Genomic DNA, 10,703 nt, shown 5'->3' with positions numbered 1-10,703 from the left:
TAGGAGGAAAAGCAAAGACACAAATGCCTCAGAAGGTCAGATTCCCTGAAGGCCGAGAGGGGCCCCAGGATGTGGCCACAGGGAGCCATTGGTGCCCTTGGCAAGGGTGATGGCGGAAGGTGGTGGGGAGTGGAGGTGATGCAGTGAGGCAGAGGGTAAGCAGGGCTGCCCCGACCTTGCGGCATCTTTGTGCGAATTAGAAAGGGGCACCCCTCCCCGCAGGCAGACCCAGCCCCTCATCCTGGCACTTTGGCTTGGCAGGAGGGGCGCAGGCTGTGCTTCAGCCCCAACTGCCCCACAGTGGGGCGTCCATACACCACGGCCCTTTGAGTGTGGACCAGCCCTTCTAGAAACTGCCTGGGAAGGAAGGCGAGAAGTGGTCCTTGACCAAGGAGAAGCAGGATCATGCAAGGATTTTCCTTTTTAAGATGTGAGAGACCCATGCGTGCTGATTTGCATGAGGGAGGGGAACCCAGGGAGAGTGAGAATTTGGAGACTCAGGCAAAGCGGGTGCAGGAAGGAGAGGCATGCGACAGGAAGTTGGGTGGGAGCCCAGGCAGGAGGGCACGAGGCTGGGGCGGCTGCCATGACCGAGTGGGGCCGGCAGAGGCCTGCGCTTCAGGGACGAGTTAGCTCAGAATCTCTGCCATGCGGAGCAGGGACCACCTGTCCCCAGTGACCAGGGGTTCCAGTGCCCAAGGCTAGGGGACATGCAGGCTGCCCCGGGAGCAGGCCCAGAACTGGGCAGGCCAGCCAGGGGAGGGCCTTGGCACAGAGCTTTTGTTTACTTATTTACTTTTTACCATGGAAAATTTCCAAACACACCTAAAAGGAGTGGAAAACTCAAATAAACCCTGTTGCATCTATCATTTAGCTTTAACAATTATTAATATTGCCAATCTTACTTTATGTACCAGTCCTTTTAAGAACCTTTTTAAAAACTTAAAACAAATGTTTTAAATAGACTTTAGTTTTTAGAGCAGTTTTAGGTTTACAGAAAAATTGAGTAAAAGGTACAGAGATTTCCTATATATTCCCTGTTAAAACTTTTTTATTTGGAAATAGTTTTAAGCTTATAGGAAACTGCAAGAACAAGTTTCTTTAATTTTAAATAACTTTTTCTTATTGGAGAATATATTTGCAAAATGTCTGTAGAAGAAAATTAAGATCATTCATGATTTCACCACTCCCAAATAATTACTGTCATTGTTCTGGAGTATTTCTTTTTTTTTTTTTTTTTGAGACAGAGTCTCGCTCTGTCACCCTGGCTAGAGTGCTGTGGCATCAGCCTAGTTCACAGCAACCTCAAACTCCTGGGCTCAAGCGATCCTTCTGCCTCAGCCTCCCGAGTAGCTGGGACTACAGGCATGTGCCTAGCTAATATTTTCTGTATATTTTTAGCTGTCCAGATCATTTCTTTCTATTTTTAGTAGAGACGGGGGTCTTGCTCTTGCTCAGGCTGGTCTCGAACTCCTGACCTCGAGCGATCCACCCGCCTCGGCCTCCCAGAGTGCTAGGATTACAGGCATGAGCCACCGTGCCCGGCCGGGAGTATTTCTTTCCTGTCTTTTTTCTGTGTTTATATACATACTTCCCATTTTATCCAGACACTAACCCCATGCCCCCAGCCTCCCCGTCTGGGCAGTGAGAGCACGGTGGCACAGTTGTCACTGCCCAAATGCTCCTCAGAGAGTTTGCTGTGAGCAAGAAAAATTAATCTAAGATTTTGGTCTGTGGACGCCCTTATTCCCAGGTTTCGGTGCCAATGCAGGTTTCCCCTTTAATATTCCTTTTATTTCTGTTTTTCTTTGGTAATATCAGTTGATGTCTGGTGGGAGCAGTTGCCCAGTGCTCCTTGGGCCGCCAGCACACACCAGAAGTCTCCAGGTGTGTGCTGGGCCCCTCCCACACGCATCGCTCTGGATTTGGAGTATCTGAGTTTGCGTCTCCCCCACTCATCTGGAGCTCTGAGGGTAGGACTCAGGTCTGATTCATCTCTCAGAGTGAGACAGAGTTGGCCTCGGTAAATATGTGTGGAATTGAATCAACCCACTTATTTGGCATTGCCCATCCTAGTCTATACTACAGGCTCTCTGAGTGCCTCATGCCAATTTACAGCCACCATCATGGTGACTAGCACATAGTAAGTACTCAATAAATGTTTGTTACTGCTACTACCAATAACCTGGAGATTTCCATGCACGTCAGGGCTCTGCTGGTCTTGCCTTCTTCCCTTTCCTTTCTCTCCCACGTCTTTTGGATGATAGAGAAGAGAGATGACTTTGACATGCCAGAGGGAAGGTACCCTCCTCTCAGCCTCCCCTCCCCAGTTTCTGCCCCGCCCCCCCAATCTTTTGTCTGTTAGGAGCAAAGAAAAGTTGGCAATTGATTCAAAAGAAGCAGTTCCAGAGATTAGCCGGGCGTGGTGGCATGCGCCTGTAGTCCCAGCTACTTGGGAGGTTGAGGAAAGCGGATTGTTTTAGCCCAGGAGTTTGAGGCTGTAGTGAGCTAGAATGATGCCACTGCACTCTACCCAGGGTGACAGAGCAAAACTCTGTCTCAAAAAAAAAAAAAAAAAAAGCTGTTCCTTGTGCTGAGGCTGTTTTATGTTTTCATTGCTCACAATACTAGTTTTCATTGCTCACAATACTAGTTATCATTGGCAGCAATAAAAACTCTTTCAGGATCAGTTCAAAGCTGCCTCTGAGGTATTTTAAGTTGGACAAAAGTTCTCCATCTATCTAGGTCTAAGCCAAGTTTCCTGGTGTAATTAGAAGCCCACTTACATTTGGAGATTACCCAATCTGTATGTTTTGATTACCTGAATATTTCACAAATTGCAGGGGTGTTTGTTAAAAGTTGTTTAATGTCCCCAAAGCTGTCTGGACCTGTTTTACAAGTCCCACTCCCAATCTTAACTAAGTGGCCGGACCCTGAAGGTAGGCGGGAAGGAAGGGGATCTGCATAGATCTTTCCTTAGGGCCGGCCCCTCTTCCCAGGCAGAGCCCCCGGCCCCTGTGGCCCAGAGGGAGGGTGGCAGGGATGAGGGCCCGCTCTTGGGTGGGGCCAGCAGGAATTGGGGAAAAGCAGGAACCTGGTTCGGAGGGCTCGGCCATGAGGAGGGGACTTGTTAGTTATCTTCATATTTGATTGAAAGATAAAAACAAGGAGAGAACTGGTTTGGGCAAATTGGACTTCTAGGAGATAGCAGCTTGTTCTGACCAATCCTTGACTGGCCCTGGCTCTGACCCTGGGCCTGGAGGGCCCTCGATGACTCACACCAAGCATCTTGCTGCCTCCACGATGGATTCGGTGGGTGGGCTGAGCTGGGCCACTTCCGGTGGCAGGACTCCTGAGCTAGGTGGTAAGGAGGGTAGAAGGGTGACCCAAATGGGAAGAAGGGGCTCTGCAACAGTGGAGCACTGGGGAGGGGCCCTGCAAACAGGAGGGCTCTGTCCCTCTGCAGCAACGCTGGCCTGTTCAGTGAGGGCTGTGGCAGGAATTCTCATCTCGAGGAGGTCTGGTGGGGACCAAGGAAGGGGCCAGTCAAGGACATGCCTTTGCCCGTGCCCAAGTGTGAATGCTGGGTAGTGCCCAGGTGGTAAGTGTGGGCCTTGCAGTCTGAGGGTTTATGGTTTGGGAATGAGGGACCTGCTGGTACCTTGCATGTCCCAACACACCTTGCTTTTGTCAAAGCCCACCCAGACCCCCTTGGGCTCTGATCTGAATTCCTAACTAGAATCTTGTGCCAAATTCACCTCTTTATCTCTCTTTTAAGCTTGAAGACCTGGTGCCATAAGTCTGTAGAAGCAGAGTGCTGAAAGCAGAGTGCAGCTGCGGGTGGGGCTCCTGGCAACTATGCCACTGCTACACGCTCCCACCAGCCCCGGGACAGGGGCCTCAGCATGGGCCAGGGTGCCGTGCTGTGCAGGGGAGGGGGGGGAAAACAGGGGCCTTGCTCTCGGTGGCGAGTGCCCAGAGGTGGCCTCACAAGATGGCAGGGAGCAAACGGCAGGATGACCGACTTAAAAACCGGCTCCTTTCAAAGCAGAGTGGTTGTGATTGGGGGCTGCTTTAAGTGGGTCAGCCTGCATATACACATACACTCTTCAAAACTTGGCTGTTAAACATCTACATCCTGTTTTCATTAGCTTGTAAGCCATGGCCATGGGGACCTGCCTAGTCTTCTGAAGCAGTAAGTGTGCCCAGAGGCTAATAAACAGCAGGTGCCTCCAATAAATAGGATGTTAATACTCAGTGTAAATGTGGGTGCAAATAAATATGTGAAACAAAAGGTGGGGCTGAATTCCACATGCAAGTTATGCAGTTTCTTAGCCATTTTGCACTAACTGTAGTGTGACCATGTGTACGGTGTTTGTTTTACACATACAGAATGTGTATACAGTGAGTGTGGAGAGTGTTTTGTGGACAGTGTATATATGTGTGGCATTTGGTAAGGCATGTGTGAGTCTGAGTGTGTCTCTGTGTGTGTCCCTGTGTGTGTGTCTCTGTGTGTCTCCGTGTGTGTGCCTGTGTGTGTGTGAAGAGAAGGCTTCACCACCAGATTGGTTGGGGACAAAACCAGGTACATAATCTGCAGGGCCCAGTGCAAAATGAAAGTGTGGGGCCCTTTGTTCAGAATTATCAGGAATTTCAAGACAGCAACAGCAGAGCCTCAAACCAAGCCTGGGCCTTTCTGAGTGCAGGGCAAGTTGCACGCCCATGCAGCTGGCCACAGCGGGAGAAGGGGCACCTCCTGCCTCCCTTCAACCATCCTGTGCTGAACTGAAAGTTTTCCAACCCCCTTTGCTCTCTCTCCACTGGCCCCGCAGGGTGGCCAAGGTGGTCTGGGGCTTGTCCTATGGCTGGGGCTTGTCCCACCCTCTCCCAACCGCCTTCTTCTCCAGTGTGGGCCTCTCTGGGGGCGCCACGATCCCTAAGGTGTCTCTTGCCCTGGGTTCCCTGCTAAAAAAAAATCTCCTTAGAAGGGCAGGTCTGCTTCTGGCCCCCGACTCCCACCCTGCATTGTGGGGCCCCGCCCTCCACCCTCAGGACGTCGAAGGCTCAGGCTCCTGTCCTGGGCCTGCTGTGTTCCCCAGAAGTCGTCAGGCACCAGGAAGTCCAAAGAGTATGGAGTGTCCCCACTGCCCACCAGGGCCTTCAATTCTCAGGGGGCCTGATGGGCCCTGCCCTGGGCTGGTGCCAATTTGCCCAACTCTCCTGGGGGAGAAGCAACGGCACAGGGAAACCAGGGAGTGGCAGCAGAATTGGGCTGGCAGAGCTCGAGGCCCAGAAATGTCAGTGAGGGGGTGTGAAGGGTGGGGATCCCTCAGTCCTTCCTGTTTATTGTCCTGCTTTGCTCCTCGAGGGCTGAGCACGGTGAGCCTGCACACTCACGAGAGGCTAATGGGCAATAGGTAATGAGGGTGTTCCACCCCAATACCTATACTTGTCAATAATTAGCTGCAATTTCCTAGATTCTGGGAGGAGGCAGTGGCACCTGGCCTGACCCAGCTGGCTTAGCTCATCTGTGCACCTTTAGCACAGCCATTCCAAGGTCCCTGCGTGCTTCCAGGGCGTTCCAGGTATGGGCAACTTGCAAGGGTTAAGGAGGCTTGAGAACTTACCTTCACCCATGTTTCTGCTCCTAGCCAGACATGGGCCCCTAAACTCAGCCAGAGGCTGACCCCAACCCCCTCCAGCCCTCGTGGTAACCGTGAAACCCCTGTGTGCTTCTGTCATGGAGGTCCCACGGCTGGAGGGCTGCCGCGTGGAGCCCATCTGCCTCAGGCCACAGCCACTCAGAAGTATAAAGGTTGGGAGCTTGAGGGGCCAAGGTGGGCTTGGGCTCCATGGTTTGAGAGGTGATTTGAGCCCAGGTGGTTGGAGAGGGGTGGTGTTTCTAGAAGCTTGTTAATCACTGGCCATGGGGCTTTGCGTGCTCCAGAGAGAGAGAGAGAGAGAGAGAGAGAGAGAGAGATGGAGCAAGGCCCCCATGCAGGGGTGCGATGATGATAAACTGGCTCTTTCCAGAGGGGACAAAAGTCTTGATTTAGCACTTGCCAATTTCAGTGGTGTAAATACTCCCACCAAGTCCAATTTCTAGTACCAATTGGCTTAACCACTTGTTCACAAAATTCCTGAATATTTAACATTTGGCTCTTGCTTCACTGCCCACTGAGGCCACCGCCCTCATGAGAAGCCATTGACAGCACAAGGCCTCAGCACCTCGGCTTCCCTGAGCCCAGCGCTCTACTTCCCTGTCTGCTAAATGCCCATATGCAGCCACAGCAGAGCCATTTTAAGCTCCTTGTGCTGTAGGGTCCTGGTGCTGATCTGCCTCGCAGATTGTCATGATGCTCCCAGAGGTGGTGGATATGGTGAAAAGACTTTGCCAAAGTGATCAAACCCACTGAAATGCAGTCCCAAGGGACCACCTATTTCTAATCTAGGAGTAGTGGGGAGATGTGACTTCAACGTCTACCCCTATGGTTTGAAAAGCCAGTTTGGGGCATCTGTCAGTCCTACTCTGTCAGCTGACAAGCCACTCTTCCTCTCCCCGCTTGGTCGCATGCTAGCCTCCTCACTCATTCCCACTGCCAGGGGACCATGTGTGTTCCTGGCCCTGGAAACCATTGCATCAGTCCCTTAGGCTGCAGAACACCCACCCCAGGAGCTATCCACAAAAGTCCACCTGCAAAAGGGGCTTCCTGGTCTTGTGTGTGGCTGGGCCGTCTCTCTGGATGTGGGTTTTCTCAGAGAGCCACCTGCTCTCAACACCTTCCCAGTGTCTCCATTTCCCCCTCCTCTGGGCTCCTGGAATGCCACAAGGGCCCCACCTTAGCCAGGCAGCTGTGATAGGAGGTGCTGACCCAACTGCCTGTCTGTTGGCTCACTGTGTCAGGAAGAAGGGGCTGGAGACAGTGGCAGGGACTGGGTCTTGCAGTGTGGTTGGGGACCCTGGGGCCATCCAGAGGCAGGGCTGAGGCCAGGGTACCTCTGGGATTCAGCCAGGCCCTGGGTGATGAATGGCATGAGGAGCCAGAGAAGGACGGGCTCTAGGCCAGAAATAACATCCCCAGAGCCACAGGTGTGCCGCTGAGTCTTCCTCCTCTCCCGTCCTTAATCATTCCTGGTGACAGTGCACGGCCAGGCCTGGAGCCCAGCCGAGAGCACCCCTGGGGTCCCAGAGCAAATTTCTATGGGGGCTGGAGACAATCACAAACACCGGATTTGTGAGCCCCAGACTCTGCTTCATAGCAGGAGACAGACTTGTGAACACCCAGCAGAGCACCCTGCAATGCGCCTTCAACCAGAAGTGGGTGCCTGTGCTAGGGACGAGTTAGGAGGCTCCATGGAGGAGGTGACATTTGAATGGGATCATAAAAGTGGATCCCTTCAACAGCCCCTGCACAGGCCAGCTCAGGCCTACAGCCCTGGGACTCACAGATCTCTGCAGGCAGCTGCGGGACCACCTGCGGCAGCTGAGGGTCGCACGGGTGGTCTCTGCCAGCAGGAGCCTTCCAGGCCCTCAGCACCGGCATCATGAACATGGCGGATGTTTCTCCTTTCAGGATGAAAAGGGAGTGAAATTCCCCCCTTCCTTTTTCCATAAATGACCAGGTTGGCAGGGGTGGTGGGGGCAGGAGAGGAAGAGCTGCCGTCCTGGGAAGGGGCTCCTGGAAGGGCTCTTGGAAAGCGAGAGGAACAGGCAGGGCGGAGACAGCAGTGTGGAGTTGAGCAGGGGCCGCCCACAGTTGGGGCCCCGTCATGGGTTCTGGGGTCCACTCCCAGAAGTTCAAGGTCTGCACCAGCCCACTTCTGGGCCTTAATGAGAACCCACTGCCCAAGGCCAAGCCCCGAAAAGGGATGATCAGTAAGGGAAAATTGGCCAGGCACGATGGCTCACGCCTGTAATCCTAGCACTCTGGGAGGCTGAGATGGGCGGATCGTTTAAGCTCAGGAGTTTGAGACCAGCCTGAGCGAGACCCCGTCTCTACTAAAAAATTAGAAAGAATTAGCTGGACAACTAAAAATATATAGAAAAAGTTAGCCGGGCATGGTGGTGCATGCCTGTAGTCCCAGCTACTCGGGAGGCTGAGGCAGGAGGATTGCTTGAGCCCAGGAGTTTGAGGTTGCTGTGAGCTAGGTTGATGCCACGGCACTCACTCTAGCCTGGGCAACAGAGTGAGACTCTGTCTCAAAAAAAAAAAAAAAAAGGGAAAATTACTGCAGCAATTGAGTTCCTTCAAAATGATCGTGCATGGGTGTCTGTGAGTGTGTGTCTCCTCTCTCATTTAAATAGCCATTCTGTGCATTCTCGATTCTGGGGCCCTCCTCTGTCACTCTCTCCAGGAAACCTTATAGGACCCAGAATGTATGACAGACATTTCCCAGTGCCTGGCACATAGTAGGAGCTCAACAAATGTCAGCTCCTTTCCTTTGACCACTCAAAGTAGTCACTTGGGGATGAGGCCAACAGGGGCTTCCTGGGTCTAAAAGCTGCTGGGCCTCTGCTCTCTGCCTCCCCCTTCCTTCTCCAGCTGATGACAAACATCTGAATGTCATCACATGCTCGGTGTCCTCATCTGCTATTGTGGGACACAGGCTGGGGAGGGTACCCAGGCAGGCCCCCTCTGACAGAGGCTGCCCTTTGCTGGGACGTGGGCTGGCCTGTGTCAGTCTGTGCATGGATGCAAGGGCGAGGCACCCATCCTGCTCGTCAGGCCAGATGCTGGCAGGAGGGCGGGGCGAGAAGGGGCGGAGCTTCCAGAACAAAGAAGAATGGGGAGCCCTGGGGGCCCAGCCTGGGCATCAAAAAGCCTCTGCAGAGCCAGCAGGCCACAGCAGCACCTGCCTCTGGCCCCAGCAGTCAGTCAGACACCCGTGGCCAGCTCCCTGCTGCTTGCCCAAGGCCGGGCAAGTAAGGAACACCCTGCTTCGAGATACCTCGTTCTCCAGCGTGATTGCGCCGACACTGCTCTGTGGCCTTCTCTTCTTGGCGTGGGTTGCTGCTGAAGTTCCAGAGGCGAGCAGAGGGATGGCTGGGAGCGGAGCCAGGAGCCAGGAAGGCCGCCGGCAGCATGCCTTCGTCCCGGAGCCTTTTGATGGAGCCAATGTGGCCCCAAGCCTCTGGCTGCACCGCTTTGAGGTCATCAACGACCTCAACCACTGGGACCACGTCACCAAACTAAGGTTCCTGAAAGAGTCCCTCAGGGGAGACGCCCTGGAGGTCTACAGTGCGCTCAGTTCCCAGGACCAGGGAGACTATGGGACTGTGAAGGAGACCCTCCTGAAGGCCTTCGGGGTCCCTGGGGTCACCCCCAGCTCCCTGCCCAAAGAGATCGTCTTTGCCAACAGCATGGGTAAGGGCTACTACCTCAAGGGGAAGATTGGCAAAGTGCCCGTGAGGTTCCTGGTGGACTCCGGGGCCCAGGTCTCCGTGGTGCACCCAAGCTTGTGGGAGGAGGTCACCGATGGCGATCTGGACACCCTGCGGCCCTTTGAGAATGTGGTGAAGGTGGCCAACGGTGCTGAAATGAAGATCCTGGGCGTCTGGGATACAGCGGTGTCGCTGGGCAAGCTGAAGCTGAAGGCGCAGTTCCTAGTGGCCAATGCAAGTGCCGAGGAGGCCATCATTGGCACGGACGTGCTCCAGGACCACAACGCCGTCCTGGACTTCGAGCACCGCACGTGCACCCTGAAAGGGAAGAAGTTCCGCCTTCTGCCTGTGGGAGGGTCCCTGGAAGATGAGTTTGACCTGGAGCTCATAGAGGAGGACCCCTCCTCAGAGGAGGGGCGGGAGCAGCATTCCCACTGAGAAGCCCCCTTTTCTTCAGCCCCTAATATTGGTGGGAAGACCCCCCATGGCGGGGGTGCACGCCCCCAGGGGAGTCCCTGGGCGTGGCCAACCCTCTAATCAACTCTTGCCCTTCCCTCCCCCTCCCTCGGCAGGAGCCTTCATCTGCCCCTGGGGGGAGGCTTCCACTGGCACAGGTGAGGGAGAGCAGGCTGGCTTGGAGGGACAGGGGCCCCACGGTTGTCGTGCTGCTGTTGATGGCAAAGACTGGAGGGCTGGAGGAGCTTCCAAGGAGGCTAGAAATGTTTGCCTTTGAGAAGACTGGACCCCTTCGGATCCCCTGTGGTGTGGCTTGGTCACCTTCAGGTCCTCAAAGCCCGTCTCAGCTGGGCTGGGTCCTGGCTGTGGCGTCCTCAGGAGCCAGGGCCAGCTGGCACACGAGGGTCACAGTTGCTCTGGGACACTCCCCTGATGAATCTTCCCACCTGTGCAGTGGTATTTTCCTTCTGTCATTTGCTTTGAAACCCATTGAGCGTTGTGCCAATAATTTAATTGCTTCTAAAACCAATAAAGATTGATTCACAGGAAAACCACGTAAGGTGTTGATTGGGGATGAATGGAATGTGAGAGGGTGGGGGAAGCAGGGAGTCAATGTCAAAGTCAGGAAGATTCAAGTATTTACTGAGAGCCTAGCCTGGAGAGACAAGAGGATATAACCAATGGCTGCATAGCTGGGATTTTCTAAGACAGCCTCAATTTAAAATATTTTGACTTCATAAATCCTCTCATCCTTTCCAATCTAGTCATAATTCTTCTAATTATTTCAATCTATAATATTTAGCATCCAAATTGCCCCTGATGCCCCAAAGTGACCCTAAAGGTGTATGTGAATTGTCTTGATTGG

The 10,703-nt window shown here is 53.6% G+C and overlaps 1 protein-coding gene across 1 annotated transcript; it reads left to right on the top strand.

Moving 5' to 3' along the window:
* Window positions 1–8,696: 8,696 nt before the first annotated feature.
* On the top strand, window positions 8,697–10,383 carry ASPRV1 (aspartic peptidase retroviral like 1). Its single transcript, XM_045549784.1, has one exon. It carries the CDS (start codon window positions 8,732–8,734, stop codon window positions 9,818–9,820), a length of 1,089 nt encoding a protein of 362 aa, XP_045405740.1. The 5' UTR covers window positions 8,697–8,731; the 3' UTR covers window positions 9,821–10,383.
* The last annotated feature ends 320 nt before the right edge of the window (window positions 10,384–10,703 follow it).

Source organism: Lemur catta, chromosome 4 (assembly GCF_020740605.2).
Source record: "Lemur catta isolate mLemCat1 chromosome 4, mLemCat1.pri, whole genome shotgun sequence".
Taxonomy (NCBI): Eukaryota; Metazoa; Chordata; class Mammalia; order Primates; family Lemuridae; genus Lemur; species Lemur catta.
Note: the sequence above shows the minus strand (reverse complement) of the source record. Positions and strands in the feature narration are given on the sequence as shown.